The sequence below is a fragment of the Dermacentor silvarum genome, chromosome 1, assembly GCF_013339745.2.
Source record: "Dermacentor silvarum isolate Dsil-2018 chromosome 1, BIME_Dsil_1.4, whole genome shotgun sequence".
Lineage (NCBI taxonomy): Eukaryota > Metazoa > Arthropoda > Arachnida > Ixodida > Ixodidae > Dermacentor > Dermacentor silvarum.
In genome coordinates this window covers 299807439-299827857 of record NC_051154.1, presented here as the reverse complement: position 1 = coordinate 299827857, position 20419 = coordinate 299807439, and the positions used below count along the sequence as shown (strand labels likewise).

The 20419-nt window shown below is 49.5% G+C and overlaps 2 protein-coding genes across 2 annotated transcripts in view; one reads left to right on the top strand and one right to left on the bottom strand.

The window, feature by feature from the left end:
• Positions 1-4698, bottom strand: part of LOC125942971 (uncharacterized) — a 134394-nt gene extending 129696 nt beyond the window's left edge. The window contains exons 1-2 of the mRNA XM_049661265.1: positions 4691-4698; positions 4501-4636 (exon numbers count right to left, since the gene is read on the bottom strand). Of these exons, the coding sequence (XP_049517222.1) occupies positions 4501-4636; positions 4691-4698 (144 nt within the window). The remainder of the gene's footprint in view (positions 1-4500; positions 4637-4690) is intronic.
• Positions 4699-17084: 12386 nt separating this feature from the next.
• LOC119441850 (uncharacterized) lies at positions 17085-19491 on the top strand. The gene is made up of 5 exons (XM_049661258.1): positions 17085-17325; positions 17431-18101; positions 18303-18905; positions 18960-19131; positions 19223-19491. The coding sequence occupies exons 1-5, from the start codon at positions 17085-17087 to the stop codon at positions 19489-19491; spliced, it is 1956 nt and encodes a 651-aa protein (XP_049517215.1).
• The last annotated feature ends 928 nt before the right edge of the window (positions 19492-20419 follow it).

Sequence of the window (20419 nt, the reverse complement as noted above, 5' to 3'; positions counted from 1 at the left end):
AATCTAGCTGTCTATACTTTGATCCAAATCCGCGTAACCTGATTTGGGCCCCCAGTCACCAGGGACTCCAGGGAAACGAACAGGCCGATCAGGCCGCCCGCGCACTCTCTCCCCGGGCTGTCTCCCTGCTCTTGGAAGCCTACTCCCAATCAGACAATCTGGCCCTTTCATTCAAGGAAATCACCGAGTACTATAAGGAGGAGCACCGGCGTTACCCGGCCCCTTGTAAGGGACTGGATCGCGCTGACGAGCGCCTCCTCATCAAAATTTTCACCAACACTGCACTGTGTCCGGCGGTGCTGAAGCATTTCAGCCCATCCTTTGACGGTGCGTGCCAGTTCTGTGGGGAGGTGGCTGACACCTTCCACATAGTATGGGCGTGCCACTCAAACCCATCCATCCCCAGAATAGTGTTGGCCTGAGCTCGTTGGTTGCACATAGCACAAATGGTTTCCAGCAGAACGAATGGACACGGATAGAAAGGGACGACGACACTGTCCGTGTCCATTCGTTCTGCTGGAAACCATTTGTGCCATCCATCCCCCCCAACCCCAATCCCACCAGAGAGGACTGGGAGGCGGCCCTGCTCGGCTGTCAAGACCTCAAGACCCAAAAGGCCTTGGTTCAACGGACGCGGGAGGCGTTGCTTGCCAATGGGGCCCCGGAATAGGGGCTCCACCTAGTACTGTGAGGGGAGGAGGCCAATAGGGCCCTAACTCAATCACCTCTCTGCAACTAGTTCAATAAATGTTTTTCACCACCACCACCTTGGTTCTTTATTATGGTTGCGCCGCTACGGGCTGCTGGTGTTGTCGCGCGCGCCGTATCATGCAAGCGATCTCCACACGGCTCTGACCTTTGTATGAACTGTGCATTCGGCCGCTGAGTTTCCGTTGAAGCGATAGACCACACGAACCTACGCTGGCTGCGGCGGCTGCGCTTGCTGCCAGCGTTTTGACAGTGGTTGTCTGCGGTCGTCGAGTGTGATCTATTCATGTGTGCTTGTGCGCACTGACACCAGGCTTGTTAATTCAGTTAGTAAGTGAATGTGTCCAACTTTATGCCGCCGATAAAACTACTACCCCTACTCCGAATAGCTCTTTGCTAATTTGCATTCGCAATTGATGCTTCGCCTTTCGGGTGAAACTGCGACATTTTCTTTTACCGTCACTGCGTTGGAAGCATTCGTTGTAAGAGTACATATATTAAATAAAATCATTCGCTGTATCTGGAAGAAGTTTCAACTAGCAGAGACAGAAAATCGTAAGTGCACTGCAATGTGATCGTTATAACCAATAGCTTGTTATTTCTGGGATCGTTATAAGTGGGGTCGACTGTATTGGTGCGACGAAAAGTGTTTGCTCAGGGCAAAGTTCTTAAAAAAGCATGCTAGAGTTGCTGAAAGTGCAACTGGAACTAGGATGACTAGAGGATAAGTTGATTCTGGCCCAACTTATTCAGCGTCAACATTGACGTCGGAACAAACAGACGATCGTCGCAGCAGAAATTTGAGGGGGCGACGATTTCTCGAGAAAAAGAGTCCCAATTTTTGTTGACCAACCTGGGCGGTGTGAGCATAAAGCTAGAGAAATTGGTGACATTTGTAAATATGCGTAAACATTATAAAATTCGGAGAGATTTGGAAGGCATATCGCAACAATTAAGAATGAAGAAAAGCCCACCTTGAATGTACGGTGTATGGAGAGCACCTCACGAAGGAGCACAAGCAGGAAGTCGGTACAGACGTCGCGCTCATGGACCTCGTCAACGATGACGTGCGACACTCCTTGCAGTTCGACGTTCTGCTGCAAGGGCCGCAGCAGGATGCCCGCTGTACAGAAGAGTTTGCCTCCACGGCTCGTCAGCAGTTGCTTCGTGTGACGGACATGGAAGACGACGGTGTCGCTCAGCTGCAGTAATGAAAATTATCTCGTGCAATACATTGACATCAGCATTGCAATGTTAAACCACGGAGAAAATTACATACAGCTGTACTTGTAAACTGGGATTCCACAATACCAAAAATTACTTCAAAATGTCTTGCTAACCTCCACAACTTGGCATATGATGCATAAAAAGGAAATACAGTGATCAGCCTTTTGCTGCGGAGTGTAAAAAAACAGGTTCTTGAAAGAATGCTCTTTGAGTCAATACTGATTCCCCGTTTCAAGAAAATGAATTGCATACAAGCGCACTACAGTTGATATCAAATTGCAAGATTAGTTACAAGCATTACTATACTATTTGTGCAACACGCTAGAGTGGGTGGCCTTCGGTGAAGCAGAGTTGCAGTGAAAAGTAAAACCTTTGCATGGCCTTCACCTAACTTAAACGCTGTATACGTGATACAGAGCTGCCCACAATGTGCCGCCAGCCACTTTCTCAGCAAATGGCAAATTTTTATCGCAAGCATTCTGCCTAGGTCACTAGTCCTAACCAGTGCTCCTTGCATGGCAGTCGGTAGCCAGAGTCGCAGTTTGCTATGTGGCGGTAACTTTGTTCACACCAGCCTAGTTTGCATCATAACGCATGCGGATTGTGTCCGAAAAACTGAATAACACATTGTACGCTATCAGATGTTTCGGTGGCCATTCTTATAGGGGTAGTCCGAGTAAGCGTGCAGGTGCGAAAAACCTGGCGACTGATAAAATCGATGGGAGATTGTATTTGAAAGTTTTTGCCAGCAAAGTAAGTATACTTTGAGCTACTTCAGGGTTCTCCGCACGGCAGGGGGAAGGGTAAATGCCACCCGCAGCTCTGTTTGACGTCCGAACCCCTGTGAAAGAACTCCGAAATTAGAGCATTTCCTTTCATTTTTCCCCACAATCCTTAGCTGTTCTTTCTATAGAGTTAGTATACTAACTCTAGAAGAAAAGCTGTGCGAAAAAAGTGCCAACCACAAAGATGCCGTTGTGTTGCTACCTCTTATTTTAGTAACCATAAAGATTATCGAAATATGATGCAAAAAACAAACATTTAGATGCAGCCGGTACTCATGGACGATGAGTAATGTTCATTATATATTTCTGAGAAAGATCCAAAGGTTAATAATAAAATTTACGGTGCGTCAAAGGGTGCGAAAGAGCAGCTGCCATTGAACTTCTTGTGTATATGCTCTATGGTAGAATAAACTGCATACTACAATGTCCCCATGCTCCGTCATGGGTTTCGACTAGGATTGCGCGAATACCAAGTTTACAATTTAAAAACAAGTTAAAATAATGAAAGCCAAGAGCGTATCGAATGCGAATACTATTGGTTTCAAATGCAATTTTTTTACCAACCAGAGGTACGAAACAAAAAATGTCAGCTTATTGTACCGCAAATGATCTACAGGAAAATTATACTTTGTGGTCACGAAAATTGTCCAGGATAACACTTTCGCTTAACAGTACCGCTCCTGCAGTTATTTAATGTTGTCATGAAGGAAGGATATCATATTTTGGCAAGAATAACCTGTGGTAGCAGATTTAGCAGTAATGTCGGGTAGCGAGTTAAAAGCAAATTTCGCCTTCATGCGTGGCTTAAGCAGCGTGGCCACGATGCGTGGCGATCGAATTGTGCCCAAGTGTTAAACTTTGAATAATTTGTTTATTATATTAATTATCAAGTTTATCAGAATGTCAGACGTGCCGTATTGGTGCACACCGGATTAATTTTGACCCCCTGGGGTTCTTTAATGTGCACTTAAATCTAAGTACGCGACCGTTCTTGTATTTCGCCCCTGTAGAAATGCAGCTGCCGCAGTCGGGATCGAACACGTGACCTCGAGAAACGCCATACCCGCAAAGCTGCCGTGGCAGGCACATAAATGTTCATTTGATGTGCAGTCGCTTGCGTAGTCTCGCCTAGAGGTCACGGTACTGTAATGTGGCTTTGCGTCTTCACACCCTACGTCAGTGTTTCACAAGGCAAATTTGAACGGTTTTTATCCTCAGAAAAAGGGGGGAAACGCACAGTACTTTTCACTTAAATTTATCGGGTTTGTCTGCAACCGCTGTCGTGTGTAGTAGTAGCGTTTCTTTCCCTCCTCCCCCCCTCCCCTCTGTGTGGACTGTGCGCGAAGAGTAGCAAGGTTACTATTCACTCATTTCACGACTGCGTCGGTTCCACCCCATGCTCTGCTCCCTCTCCCTACCTATTCTCTACCATTCTATCTACCTCACGTCTAGACAGTTGCACATTAGTACAAAGCAGCTTCTGCAATACTTTTACGGGGGGGGGGGGGGGGTAACGGATAATTACACCAGTCATAGTGGCAATGCAGTGGAAAAGCAGAAATGAGCTTCTCATGTCGCCTTTCCTCTCTGCCGAGCTCCTGCCATACAGCACCTACCGAAGTGGCGTGCAAGACAGCGACCGCTGCAGAAGCAGCAGTGGCAAAGTCGAAGGAAGAGGCAAAGAAAGGTTCACTTAAGTGTATTGACCAACCTCTTCGTGCCACTCGAGAGGCGCCTGCTTTGCCATGGAGATTGCTGCAATCCTTCTTGACTGGGTGACCAACATATTGCACCTGGAGCCTTGGCCTCCACGAATGTAGTACTCAAAGATGAACTGGCCAGCCTCCGTGATCTTCCCAGATCCAGTCTCGCCATAGAGCACCACCACACGGTTGATGGCACTCACAGTGTCCTCCCTGCAGCGTGGAGTGTAGGCCAAGTGCTTTTCGACCTATTTAGTTTCCGCAAACATGGCCATGCTAGTTTAAAATAAGATCCAAGTGCAGCTGAACTCTGTTATAATAACAAAGAAGTTCCATGTGACGTATATATACCTTCACGATACAGTTAAGCCTTCATATAACGAATTTCAATAAATTGAAGTATACAGCTTTCTTTACCTTCTTGCCCTTAGAACAGCATGCATTTTGAGCCTATATTTAATGAAGTTTGTTTATGCTGGTAAATCTAGATATAAAGAACTTCAATACAGTGATTTTCTCTTAATTCGTCTCCGGTTAGTTTCATATTTCGGTTAATTCAATCGTGAGCGAAGGCCACGGCTGGCGCCCATGCATTTATAATATCTCTTTTGATAGCAGTCGGAGAAACAGTAATTTTATTGAATGAGGCTGCTGCAGACCTTCGGTGTTTTTGCTGGAAAGCAGTTAGGCTTACCTTTGGTCTTGCCTACAGCAGCAGCTGCTTTGAGTTATCACGCCGTTCCTGCCGCTGTTGCTCTCAGGACTGATGCAGTTCTGCATCGTCAACATACACGTCAGCCTATCACGTGGGTGGATATGCGGGTAGCCGGCCAAGACGCCGAAGCTGTACACGGGAGGAGCCACTGAGCCACACTCGACAACCAGGCGAATCATGCTCGCGCCAACTTCTCCTCCTGGTGATCTCGTCTTCTCCGAACTGCGTTGACAACACATGACGATAATTAATACTGCTTTTGAAATGGACATTCGGCATCCAAAGCTTCGCGGAACGCTGCACCTCTTCTGATGAAACGTTTTCTGCTTTATTATAAGAAAACTGCGCTTTCCGAATCAGAACAATGACGATTTCATCATCCATTCGGAAAAGACGAAAGACAGATTCTGCTAATCCCGTTGTTGTGGTGTTCAATTCTTGAGCTTTCTTACCACCTAAGTATACTAAGAAATGTTGTTGGGTGGAATATACGTAGTAATCCTGGTTATGAAAATGGAGCTGCCATGCGATCAAGATCTAACCTAATTTATCCTAACGACACTGAAAAGGAATATAGATTACCAAAAATGATTCTCTTCGCGACGAAAATTGCTATTTACCATTCTGTTGCAAACTTGGTGCTAACCATGACCGAAATGTGCTCAAGGTGCGGTAATTTACGTTAGGTTTTTTTACGTTTTATTCATTCAAGCATGACTTCATTCCTACTAATAAAGGAAGGTACAAAAAATATGAAATGTATCCTAACACAATACGTCCCCAGTGCACTATATCGTATGCCACCGGCATTCTTGGGCTACTTTTTCGTGCAACAGTTTTGAGCATCACGGTTGTGTGTTCAATTCTGGCATTCGTCTATGAACGGGCATAAGCATGGAATTCACTCCTTGATTCTTCGCTGTTGTCTATATGACTCAGTGCGGTGTTGGAAAAGGTTCCCAGTAGGACAAAAAGAGTCTCAATGCCCGTTGTTTGCCTTATTTATTCCTACACCATTTATATGGCGGCAAAAACCAGCAGCATCGTATACTCAAAGGAGCGAGAATGGCGCCAGTACTAGAAATAACATTATTAATAATGATATTTTCCTATGCAGCCGTATACTAAGTTATGTAAACATTTTTTCTGATACCTCGGCTCGCACTTGAAGGTATATAAGTGCAATAACTCTAATGGATAGGATGGAACCGTTCTTGAAGCATTAGCATTCAACAAACTGATGTCTTCTATACTCGCGCACAAATTTCTGTGGCAATGAAGGGTAAGCTACGGGCGCGTGGCTGTAGCACATGTGTTACCGCGGCACGTAGTCCGGTAGCGTTTGACAGAGCTTTTGGTTGCTCGGAACAGACGCTGAATCGGCGCAGCTTCCACGTGCGACGGTTGTGCGTTTGCTCAGACGCGGAAGGGAAAAGCCGCAGGAAAAGCAAACTTCTACACTCAGTGGTGTGTTGTCTTATTTAACTGTTGCTAATAAGGTGTTAGTGTTTTCTCTTCTCTAGCCTAAACTAACGCGGATTTAAACACGGGACGCTTTTCAGAAGCGCCCTCTGCCTACGTAGCTTTTGCTTCATTGCCACAGAAAGTTGTCCGCGAGTATAGCTGTCATGTGACATGAAATCAGCTGTGCAGTCAATGCTTAACCAACACTACAAGTCACGAATGGACTAACACATATTCTTAGTGCTAAATTCAAGCGTCAATGATACAAACCCCCCATTTTGCAGGTGGGTTCTCTTTGGCGCGTATCACGTTCTTCTTATCTCCTTCTCTAGGCTTTTCTTTTTGTAAAAGGACAAAAATAATTGCATTATCGGCGGGCGTTATCTTCCTTGCACTAAACTAGTGTCGATACGAGATATTACCGAATTCGCACAAGTTCACACGAAGCGCATAATCATAACTACCTGCTCTGCCTGGGGGCATGAGGATCAAGTGATGAAATTTGTTGCTTTTACGGCAAATCGCTGAATTCTACCAATTTATTGAGTTACAATGTTAATACGAGGCGTACACTTCTTTAAAAACTACTTGAAATGGGTTCATAAAAACCTTTACCGTTGAAGCTTACGAATTCTTTACTCGGCAACAAAAAGAAAGCTCGCTTTTGCATGCATTGGAATCGCCTTCCTTCAGACATTGTTTCCATTTATGATAAAACCCGATTTAAGTTTGCCTTAGCTAACATTCTATAATTGGGAATTACCATGCCTTATCATGCTTTGTTACTATATTGTGCTCTATGATTATTGTCTACCCTCTCCCCTCTGGAATGATTTGGCCATGAGGGTAAATAAATAAACAAATAAATAAATAAATAAATAAATAAATAAATAAATAAATAAATAAATAAATAAATAAACTGCTTCTATTAGTACATGGATCCAAAACAGACAAGATTGCTCTGTGAGTTCATAGCTTATGGGAAACTGTTCAAATATTTTCGATGATCTTGCAGTAGTGAACTCGCAAATGCGTGTGCTTTACAGAGTAGTGCACAAAATATCAATTGTGCCCAATTTAGGCCTCTCAATAGCTATAGTTTACACAGTTTCGCTATCGCTTTTATTTCTGAGTTACGGTTGTAAGCGATTTTCTGCAATTTAACATAGATTATTTAAATCAAGAATCCGCTACAAGCCAGTGAGGACACTCTAGGTTGTCATTTTATCTGCAGCAAGCAATAAATTCGGTCCATTAGATACAAAGCTTGATTGAGATTGAATCATGCGAGATTGAGATTTAATCTTGCGAGGTAGAAGTATCCTCTTACGAAGCGGGAGATATCAGTAGAGCCACAGCGCGGACTCCTCCAAGATAATAACTGGGTAGCATGAAGCAGATGCATATCGTCGTGAAGTTGGCAAGGCAGATGACTCTCAACCAGCATCAAAGTGTCGACGATAAGACGCACATCAAGGTTAACGTAAGAAGCCATTAGTTTTGGCAAAACCACAACATGCGCGGAAGTTGCGTATACTCCCTCCTAACATTATAATCATGCATGCAGAGTTTGAGAGGCTTGTTAACAGCAGATGGACGCAGCGATTAATAATACGGGATACTAATTTAAGGGGAGAATATCAGGAATTGGCTTAACATTGTTGTCGGTATTGAATATCACGCCCAGGTTGAATATAAACGAAACTGCGCAATGTGTACGGTAGTACCAATTTTTAATTCCAATGAGGGAATAACTACTATTATTATCAATGATGAATAAAAGTGCATTTTATTGAACTATAGAAAAGATATTCTAAGATAAAATAAATTAAAAACATTTTTCAAGCTTATTATGATGCGATGTGCGAAAGCTCGGCCATATCAATCTTGTTACCACGCAAGCGCAGCACAATAAGGCTCCTTATGACTGTTAATTGGTATTGCTACAGCAATTCCTGCTTTGGTGGACTCTGCAAAAAAAATAAAGGCTATTATTTTTTCTTCACGAGACGAAACATGCCGTAAGGTTTATTCTCCAAATTGAAATATTTCGGCCTTTGTACTCAGTCACCCGCCGTGGCGGCTTAGCGGCTTATGGTGTTGTGTTGCTAAGAACGAGGGATCAAATCCCGGCCGCAGCGGCCGCACTTCGATAGGGGCGAAATGCAAGAACGCCCATGTCCCGTGCATTGAGGGCATGTTAATGATCCCCTGGTGGTCAAAACTATTCCGGAGCTTCCACTACGGCGTGCCTCAATCAGTTCTGGAACCAAAATCCCCAGAATGCAATTCTACAGAGATTCGGCACTGTTAAATCCCCCCCCCTTCCCTCCCTCCCTGTACACAGAAGAACGAAATCAAATACCTGTGTATCATGAGCAAGCGTCCGGTGCCCCTAGATACGACCAGCGTCTGGCGCGAGGCTCCCTGGACGGTACATGGAGCTTGCATGGTGTTGCACTGGGACACGCTGTCCTTGACGCCACAACGAGCAGGTAGCACTCGGCCCTCGCGAATAGTTTCCTTCGGCGTCCTACGCAGCTGTCGCAGGCGCGTTCGTTGGCCTTGTTCAGCGGCTTGAGCACAAGATCACGATTGTCTGAGCGAACGTCGTGAATGGCCAAGTTGATGGACACGTAGGACACGTTGTCTTGCCCCCTCTGGACGTGTGACGGGTGAATCGAGGACGGCTGGGATGCTGACACTTCCGAGAATGTCGATGCGCAGCAGCGAAGAAGACGCTTAACGGCGGTGTCACTGTTCGAACGCGCGAGCAAGGTTTTTTCTATGCCACGGGTGCTTCTCGTGCCTGCGCGTGAGAGCGTGGACACAGTGCTGTTCTTCTTTTTCCTCTCTTCCATTGTAAACTCAGTACAGCTACCGGCTCTCTGCTTTCTCCTCGGGTCTTACGCTAAAACTCTTTGACGCAAGCAAGGCAGTTGGAGAATAAAGCACCGCAAAGACCGAGAGAGATGGTCAACTATTTGATTAACCAGCCGGTGTCTTAAGGCTGAAGTACGGGCCAGATATGGGATACCAAAGTCACCTGGGATATTACACGGAGATAAGGATATTAACGCGATAGCATTAAGGGCCCCGTGTCGCAGAAAATATGGCGTCGGTGTCAGCGAAGGCGCCGGCGTCCGTGGTGGAGAAAATCATCCCGAACCACTCCGACCGCGCAGGCCCACCGCATGCTGCAAGGCGTTAGTGAACAAAATTTAATTTCTCACAGTAAAATTCGTCATAAAAATAGTAAATTCCGACTTGAACACAACCAATACACATGGTAGCGTCGGATTGTAATTTGTGTGTACGATAAAACATAATTCTGTTACGAGGAAACTGAAACACAAACCCATTTTCCAGCATTTGTACCATAACAACAGCGACGCATTCGGGTAGGTTGCTTGCGAAATCCCATCCAGATGACGCTCACCTCCTTGGCAGGTCAAACTGGGACTTCGCCAGCCTAATGCGTTTTGAGCCATTGTTATCTGTATGAGCCATTGAAATAAGCCACTTAAGGCTTTCTCCTTAAAAAGAAACTATGCATCAGCTACCGATTTTTGTCGCACCCTACCCGACATAGCACATCGCTTAGCAGTTGGTACCGAACGAACGCTTATAGCTGTTGGTGGTGGTGGGGAAAACCTTTTATTGGTCATACAAAAAGAACAAGGATGTATGCTTGGGCGAGCCCTGAAGAGGCTCCCCTTACAAGCACTAGGTACAGTCCCTAGTACGAGACCACAGTGGCGGTAGCCGCCTCCTGCGCGCGCTCAACTAGGGCCTTAGGACCCGTAGGTCTGAGCAGCCAAGCAGGACAGCCTCCCCGTCCTGCCGGGCAGGGTTGGGTAAGGGGGGGGGGGATAGAGGGTTGGATGGGCAAGCCCACAGAATCTGGTAGAGGTGCGACGACTTATCCGCACAGTGCGGGCAAGCTCCAGTATAGGCCGGATCGAAATGTGTGAGAGCCGCCGGGCACAGCATAATGTTGGTAAAGAGGCGGAGCACGAGGTGCTCCTCCTGCTCACACGGGTGGGGGCAAAATTCGTGGCCGAATTGATAGTAGGCTGTAATATCTGTAAACGAGTAGATTGGGTTGGGGGTGGAGTCCTGATCGGCGGGGTCAGAGAAGAAAGAAGCCCGTTGAGAAAACGCGTGGGTGGCAGCATCTGCTGCCGCCCGCGCGCACTGCTTCGGTGGCACTGTTCCTCCTGGCAAGGTAAGTGCGCATGTTTCTTACGCACTCCATAACGTCGGCGTTGGACACTGATTCTTCGCGTTGGCTCGCGGGCGCTCTCTCAGTGTCGTCTTCGCTATCGGTGTCTATGTCGCTGTTACCTTCATCCCGACGAACAGCGTTTACGATCTCGTCGGTCATCTGTTCAGCTCACATGCATACATCGTCGTCGCACTGCACCTAGTCTTGAAACGTTACAGACGCATCCATAGTGAACCTTTCTGCGACTTAATCTCATAGGTCGCTCACAACGCATTCTTCAGTGTTTCAAGTTCAGGTGGCATCGTAAGCAGGCTTGCCTTCCGCCAGAAGTTCTGGATGGTAGTTGCTGTCACGCTCCACCAGGCCCCGGTAACCATTTCGCCCCCTCTTGCACAATGATGGACGTCGGCCGCTCCATTCGAAGATTAATCAGCAGTCGCTGAACGAAACGCCTCCCGTAAGGAGTCTTTACGCTCTTTATGACTCCTTGGTCGAGCTGCTGGGGCAAGAATGTACAGTTAGGATGCGAGAATTCCAGCCCCACAATTGTTAACCGAACATTAACAAGGTGCGCCGAGCAGTTATCATAAATAATGAGGATTTTACTGCCCCCGCTCCTCATGTGATCGTCGACCCTGATTAGCTACTCTGAGAATAGATCTCGCGTCATCCACGCGCGTGCATTGACTCAGTAATCGCAACGGTAGCGACACGACATTCTTCATGCAGCGGGGCCTCCTCTATTTGCCCATCACCAAGGGACGTTAGCTTCTTGGTATCTAGGCATTGCAGCAGAGCAGCACAGAAATTCGGACTTTGGACTTGTTATATCGTCTGTGTTGACGTTGCTGCGCACCAGCCAAGCCAGCTGTGCGCGCGCACGCTTTTTGCACCCTCTCGTTCGTGTACCCCTTTCCACCCCCCGGCTCCTGCGCCGAGTTATCGGCTGCGTTCCCTTTCCTAAACCCTTTCACCAATGCAATATATATATTGCAGCGGTGCCTTCAATAATGTGTTCCACCACCAGCTAGCGTCTCGTAGTGCTGCTGCCTGTGGCAGCCGGTTACTACAGGACTGCTTTCCGCCCTTGCAACTGCATCCCTTAAAATGCAGTCTTATCAGGGAGCATCTGGTAGAAAAATGCTGCTTCATCAGCATTGAAAAATGTCATTTGCAGAATATGAAGCGACGATTTCGCAGAACTTGCCGTCCCTCCACGCAGCCGCACTCCCTGCATCTGCCGACTTCTCTTCACGTGACACCACTTGCCAGGTGATTCCGTTCCTTTCATGGAAACGTTGAAGCCACCCACCGCTTAATTCGAAGCCCATAATGTCCAAGGCATGGGCAATTTGCCGGGCTTTCTCCTCCAGCTTGGGCCCTGACACCGGCACACCTTGCGAACGTGCGTCATTGAACCAAGTCAGTACTGCAACATCCACATCTTGGACGTTTTCTAGTCGGAGCAGTTTCCTGGATGGAACATGTTGGGATTCTCGGTGGATCTCGGTGATCTTCAGTCGGTCCTTCAAGATTGTTGCAACAATTGATGGTGCAATCCCCCACACCTTTGCAATGTCGATTTACTTTTTTCCTACGTCCACTTGAGAAAGAATGTCCATCTTTTCTTGCAAAGAAAGTTCCCTGGGCTTTTTTTTTTCGTGCTGCTTCCGGAGCTCATCGCGAACGTAGAAACGAACGTCTAACGATTAAAGCGAACAAAATAGCCCTACGACAAGCGTGCCGAGGTACTCATTTGACGAAACAAAGAAGGCGAGGCGCGAGGCCAAGTCCAGGAGATGGTGATAGGTTAAACGCGCGTTCAAAAAAGGGCAGGAGCATAACGAAATATAGGCAGGCGTACTGGTGATCAACAAGGCTGATTCTTTGGCTAGTTGGTACGGTTCCCTCGTATTACCTAAGCCTATAGCGCAATTAAAAAAGGCAGGGACATGACAGAGACACAGGACAGCGCTGAATGGTGCTATAGGCTTAGCCAATATGAGGGTACTGTTGATGATGATAGTGGCACATACGGAGTGTTTGTCGTTGTTTGTGCCGATTCGAGATATTATTTCTCAAAGTGTGAGATGAAATACATGGGTGTTCCAGTTACTTTTGTTCTTTAATGTATAAAACAGAATTTTGGTAAAAAAGTGGCACAACAGTGCATTATTACGCCGAGTTTCATGGCGCATATCTCCAAACTTGTGTCATTCTGAGAATCCATTCCAAGTGGATACGCCTGACAAGCTCACCGCCTTCAATTCGTTATTGCAACATTTGTCATAAAGTAATTAACTAAGAAGTTAATTAGTGAATTTTTGGTAATTAGTTGAATATGTGTTTCGATTTCTCGTGCTACTGATGTCCGCCTCATCGAATAACCCAGCTCAATGATAAGAATTATGCTACTTGCCACTGGCGACTTCTACAAATTCAGTAAAACTTAAAAATGAACAGCCTGTAGTCAGCAATAATGTAAAATTTCAGCTCTTGCAAAACAAGCCCGTTGAAAGAGAACAATGCGTATGAAAGGCAGATAAAAAACAGTTGATACTGCGAAGAATATACTGACCTCTTTGTTGATAAAAATTGTTACGCTGACCCCTTGGTTAGGCTACAGTGAAGGGACCTAGTTTACTGCCCTTTGATAAAGTGAGGTTGGGATTTCTGACAAAATGAACAAAATCAAAAGTTCATTCAAATTTCCAAAATTATCAATAGCTTTATCACTATTTATAGCAGCTCGATCATACATGTACTCCTGTCTGAACAACTGCATTCGGGAACTTCGTTTCTGCGAATGCGAAAAATATGACCACGTCAATGCGGCATAATCCACAATTATGCGAGAGCAGGAAGTGCAAGGTATTTATAGGTGGAATAAGAGCTCTCGTTATCGAAATGGCCAGCATATCCCAAGAGTGTGTCTGCTGTTGGGACTCGGGTAGCGTTTAGGCCGGTGATCCTTCAGCCATAGGGATGAGTACGTCCTGGAGTAAGAACTATAAAAAAAAGGGTTTATTCTACATATTTACAGTGGCTCTAAATATGGAAGCACACTCCATGGGGGAGCAGTTTGAAAGTCTCAGCTCACTACATGTCCGAGTACATATCAGAACACGTCAGGACACACCACAGCACTCAAGGTGTCTGCTTATAAAACATTCGTCTTCGCTAGTCGACCCCACTAGGGAATTAGATGACCTTGATGCGGCCAATCAGAGGGGTCGTATTGTTCGCTGAACTCCGCCTCTAATGTTGCACCTTCAAAGCAAGGACGAGGCAATCCGGAAACAGGGGGTTCACACTCCTTCCACGAAAGTCGGTCACTTAGCTTCTTGGCCTCCGATGGTAATCTTGGCCTTCGGTCGGGAGAATGGCCTTCGCGCTAATCCCCGCTCCTAACGAAGGGTGGCGGTTATGGTCGGTTGCTTCTAAGTGAGCTGCTTTGTCCTCGCGTCACTGCCGGTGTCGGGCACTGTCGCCGTCTGGACGACGCTGATGCAAGGGCCTGCCTCGATAGGAAACAATCAAAGAATGCGCCCGGCCGATTCGGGACGCAACACTGGATAAAATGGCGAGCTCTCGTGGTCCCCTGCATGACGTAAACGACAAATAAAAGAAATCATGGATGCATGCTCCGCATTACGCACAGCGGCACGTAAAGCGAAGAAATGGCATCGAGCTCACGTGCTGGCGTAGTTTAACATAACTTTAAAAAACTAGGAAAAAGAAACTTGACACACAACACTAGAAATGCAATAACACCAGTGTACAGTGCATTGGGTGCACAATAAAGTACCCCAGCTGGTCAAATTTCAGCGGAAGTCCCCCACTATGGCGTGCCTCAATCAAATCGTGGTTTTGGAAAGTAAAACCAAAGAATTTATTTCATTTCATTTAATCATAATCATTATCCCTTTAGAACGAGCAGTCCACAAGTACCTCTTAAGTAACCTATGCGAACACATTTGTGTGTATGTGAGGATGTGTTCGTATTTCGCAGCTATTCGCCAAAGAATCCTTCAAAAGGAAGGATGAACCTTGGCAGCTTTTGAAAGACTTCGTTTCGAGCAACGCGGTGTGCGATTCCAGCTAACCCTTTCCTGCCATGGTATAGATTCCGTTTCAGTATATTAGAGTCGAGCACATGAACTAAACCATTTGCCTGGCACAGCCACCATGTAATCACGCAGGATTGTCAAGATCACGTTGTAGCTATTAAACGGAATACGATCTCTTTCCTGCCTTTTCCAGTAACTTAGGAAAAAAAGAAAATAGAAAAGAAAGACAGCATTAATGAAATTTGAGTACAGGGCTTAGTTATAGTTTGCCCATTGCCATCGCCCACTAAAACGACGCTCCCCCCATGGAATCAACTCAGCAACACACTTTAATCCCAATAAACTGTGTTTAAAGCACCTATAAAAATAGTACATTCGCACAAATACATTGAAAGAATCCCCGAAAATACGAAAGAAAAGCGCTGGCACTCGTAGCATGCGTTGCCACAGTTTAGCTGCACTATCGTTGCTTTCCTTTAACTGTTAACTTCCGTTAACTGATGCTTTCCATTAACTCTCTTTACTCTCTGTTTTTCATTACGTTTTTCTATGTAATCACAGAAATATTACACGTTGTCTTTGTTACGAGTAACATTTTGAAATTGTTATGATATATTCGCTTTGTTAGTCTTCTAATCTATTAACATAGGAGGTCCCGCCTGCGGTTTGTAACCATGGGACCTCCTTCTGCCTATTCATTTGAATTGTATTCCCTTATTGTTGAAATAATAAAGATTGATTGATTGATTGATCGTCCGAGGGATTACAGCGCGGAGACTAGCTCGTTGCGCTAGCCGGGAACATCCTCGACAAGCCTTGCCCAAGCTGACCAGCACTTCAACGTATCGAGGCCCTCAATGCGCTCCCATACGTCTAGTGAAACCATCGTACTAGCGAAGGGAGTGCACTTAAAGACGCTGGTGACGCAGCCAACACGACCGCACCGTAAGCGTAGATAAACACAGCTGAGGTGACAATAGGGCCACCTGCCGAGGTTCGGGATGTTCTGCCAAATAGGCTGGGACAAGGTGAACCCGAGTAGACGGCAGGCACAAGTGCGGTGCTACGCGAGACGACGGGCGCATCCTGTCGTCATTAGCCGCGTTTACATGAATGCGACAATGTCGCATCGCATCGCATTTCTAGCGCATCGCACTCATGAATACAGCGGTAATGCGCTAGGAAGGCGCATCGCATTATTGCGCCAGGCGAGGGTAGATTTACGGGAGCTAGTCGACTTTCTCGGAGCATGTAAACGCAGGATCGTCGAGAGCGGAGGCGGGGGCGCCTGCGGGGATTTTAATTCCCACCACGCGGCGTGGGGCAGCGCCCACACCGATCCGCGCGGCAGGGACCTACTGGAGTCCATCTGTACTGCTGGCCTTCTGCTCCTTAACACCGGCTGCCCCACTTTCGTGCGCCGAGGCGTCCAGAGGAGCGATATCGATCTGTCCCTGGTGAGCGAGAACTGTCACTACGAGTGGAGACGCAGCCCCGACACGCAGGGATCGGACCATTACCCAATATCGCTTGACCCCTACGTAGCGGACCGCAAGGTGACACGCACTTGCCGCGTCACCGACTGGTCGCTCTTCAGGAGACTCTGTGCCACGCCCCCTACCGCGGACGCGGATTTCCTGAACCACGTTATCGGGTGCGCCTCTGTAGCCACTAAGTCCTGCGAGGTACCTGCGGGAACGCCAGCCCCCGGCATGAAGCTGCTCAACCTGCGTGCGGTGCGTCGTCGGGCGGAGCGCCACGCCATCAAAAGCGACAGGACGGAGGACTGGACGCTCTACAACCGCCTGGATGCGGCGTGCCGCCGTCATGCCAACCAGCGCCGCGACCAGAGCTGGAGCAGTCTATGTGTGTCGCTGGATGACACGCGCGATAAGTCCCGCCCGTGGCGCATTCTCGGCTCCATGCTCCGGCCGAAGCTCCCCCGCTGCCCCGCACTCTCCATTGCGGTGACACGGGGCTGGAGCGGTCAGCAACTGGCCAACGAGTTCGCCACTGCTTTCGCACCACCGCCCCCCACAGAGCGCCCCGCCGCCGCCGCTATCGAGCTGCCGCGGCACAACAAAGCAGAACTCTTGGCGCCCTTCCGCTATTTCCCCACGCGCGCCATCGTGGAAAAAAATTGAGGCTTTGTGCACGGCAGACTTCACGCTGAGTGAACTACGGATGGTGCTGGACACTCGGAGGCGGCGTTCTGCACCGGGTGCCGACGGGCTGACGTTCCAGACCCTTCGGAACATCGATGCGGCACAGCTACCTTCACTCCTGCAGGAGTTCAACCACGTCTGGCGCACCGGCTGCGTGCCTGCTACGTGGAGAGAGGCCGTCGTCGTCCCTCTGCTCAAAAGCGGGAAGCCTGCCGGGTGCATTGGCTCGTACCGCCCCGTCTCGCTGACGTCGGTCGCCGGCAAAACGTTGGAAGCCATGGCACTGCGCCGCCTTGAATGGATTGCCACGGCCCTCGACACCTTCGCTTCCGAGCAGAGTGGCTTCTGACGGCTGCGATCAACAGCTGACTCGCTCTCTGAGGTCGTGGCCACGCTCGAGGAGTCGTTGAGCCGCCACGAGGCCGGCTGCTATCTCATCCTGCTCGACGTGCAGAGCGCCTTCGACGGTCTCCCCCATGCCACCATCATCGGGTGCCTCCACGAGCTGGGTGTCACCGGCCGCCTCCTGCAGTACATCCGTGCTTTCCTGACTGACCGCACGCTCCGGGTGAGGGTCGGCGGGGCGTTGAGTGATCCTCGCGGCGTGTTTTCGGGTGTCCCGCAGGGCAGTGTTTTGAGCCCCTTTTTATTCAATTTGGCCCTTTCGCGGCTCCCCGATTTCATCCCGAGGACAACGTCGCACGAGGTCCGTTCGGCCATCTACGCGGACGACATCGCTATCTTTGCGTGCGGTCCCACGGAAGTCGGCTACCTTGTGCGGGCATCGATCCAGACGGCAGTTGACGCAGTGGACGAGTACTTCGCCAGCATCGGGCTACAGCTGTCTACTGCGAAAACAGAGGCGCTGATGGTGCACCCCCGAGCCGCGCGCGCGCGCTTCGAAGTCCCGCCGCTAACCCTGAGGGGCCGCCCTCTCCCGTGGCGCAAGAGCGTCCGCTACCTGGGGCTGCAGATCGACTGCCGCCTCAACTTCAACGCGGCAGTCTCTCATCTCTGCAGGGAGTCCCGCAAAGTGGCAAGCGCGGCGCGCTCTCTTCTCGCGCGAGGACGGAGTTGTACGCCGCATCTTGCGCTTCGAGTGTACAACTCGGTGGCGACATGACGTGCACTCTACGCCCTGCCCCTGACAAACGCCAGAGCTGCCAACTGGAGTGCCATAGACACGGAGCATCGCAATGTCGTTCGCATGCTGTATGGTCTGCCTCGCTCCTCGCAGGTGGGAGGGACTCTCGCTGAAGCTGGCAACTGGCCGCCGTCATTGCGGGCGAAAAAGCAAGCGCTGCATCACATTGAACGCTTGCAGCGCTCGCTGCCGGGACAGCGCCTTGTGTGCCGCCTCCACTCGTTGCATAATTCGGGCATGGGCAGGCGGGCCTCCGAGTATACCCTGCTCATCGACTCGTACACGCAGCTCGTCGCTCTGCCGCAACTGCCGCACGCCTCCAGCCTTCTCAAAGTCAACATCAAAGTGCCTGGTGTCTCATCCAAGCGCCAGACGGCTGTTTGCGCCATGCGGCAGGAGACAGCCGCGCTAATGCACGAACAGCTGGGCGGCCGCCTGCTCGTATTCACCGATGGCTCGGTGGCAAGGAACGGACCCGGCGCTGCAGCCTGCACGGCACCGGACATCGGCGAAACGCGGCAGTGTCGCCTTCGCTTTGCCGTGTCGTCAACGGTGGCCGAGCTCGCTGCGATCGACCTCGCAGCCGACCTGCTCCTGCAGCAGCCTGACGTTGTGGCGGCGGCTATACTCAGCGACTCTCGTGCGGCTCTTTCCTTGCTGGCGAGGGACTTCGTCGGAGGGCCGCTGGTTCAACGAGTCAGCGCTAAACTCCACCACTTCGACCACTGAGGCTGCGACCTGATCCTGCAGTGGGTTCCGGCTCACATCGGACTAGAGGGCAACGAGCACGCCGACGCTCTCGCCAAGGAGGCACACGCTGAGCGCTTCCCCCTCTCCCCTCTGGTCACGAGCTTCGACTCGGCCAGGACGACGATACTGCGCAGCCTCTCCGCGCAACACCCCGACGCGCGCGTGGCTTCAGGTAAGCCCCCCCCTCTGTCTCCTCCCGCGCACCGGCCTGTCTCGCGCGGACCGCTCCCTTCTCCTTCGTTTGCGCATCGGGTGCCACCGAGCTGCTGCGCGAACTCATAGACTCAGGGGAATCGGCAGTGGGGTGTGTGCCAACTGTGCCGACATGGAAACGCTGGAGCATCTCCTTCTACACTGCCCTGCTTTCGGTGTTGAGAGAGCGGTGCTCACGGACTCCTATCACCGATACGGTCTCCCGGCCAACTCGCTCAAGGACCTGCTTTTCCCGGATGCCCACAGCTCCCTGGTCAAACGGGTCCTTTCGGCACTGTTAGACTTTTGCAGTGCCACAAATCTCAGAGCGCGGCTCTAAGCCCTGCATCCGCCTCTTCATCACATGCCTTTTTTTTTCTCTCTCTCTCTCCTGCTGCCGGCCGTCGCCTTCCTACCTCATCCCTTGTCTCTATCATCTCTTTCATACCCCTCCTCCCCTTCCCCCGTGCAGTGCTGTTGAGGTGTCCTCCTAGAGAGAGACAGTTACGGCACTGCACTTATATCTTCATTTTCCCCCAATAACCACATACTACTACTACGCCTAACATGACCGATGACAACCGTGAAGCTACTGAGAGGCGACGCTACTGAGAGGGGAGAACGGAGGCGGGGGCGCCTAACAATACCTTTGATGACAACCGCGAAGACACCAGTGGCGCACCGACGGGGGGGGGGGGGGGTCGGGGGTTGTAAGCCCCCCCCCCCCCCCTGAGGCCGACGTAACCCCCCTTTGGTTTAACCCCTTTTCTTTCCATATGCATTTGAGTGCTGCAACTAAGATGTAAGACGCGCAATCGTCTGCACACTCGCAAAAGCGCATTTTTTTACAATATCCCGTGAAGAAATCGAAATTAGTGCTGTTGAGACGGTATTGTAACACTGGCAGCCCCCCCCCCCCCCCCCCCCCCCCCCTGGCAGAGAACCCTGGGTGCGCTACTGGAAGACGCTACCGAGAAGCAAGCGAGAGCCGAGGGGGGCCTCTAACGACACCGTCGCTACATGTAAACGGCGTCGCATCGCCTTTCCCAAATGCGCTTGGAAATGCGATGCGCCACAGTCGCATTCATGTAAATGGGGCTATTGTGCGCCGTTCCGTGCGTACAACGCCGTACTGCCGGCTACTCTGGACGGGGCCAACCCTGTAGCAGACGAGGAAAGATGCGATTGTGTTTGACAGGACCACGAAAAGAGTTAATCGCGACAACTGCGTGTGTTATCTCTAAACGACACAGGAAATTTAGCAATCG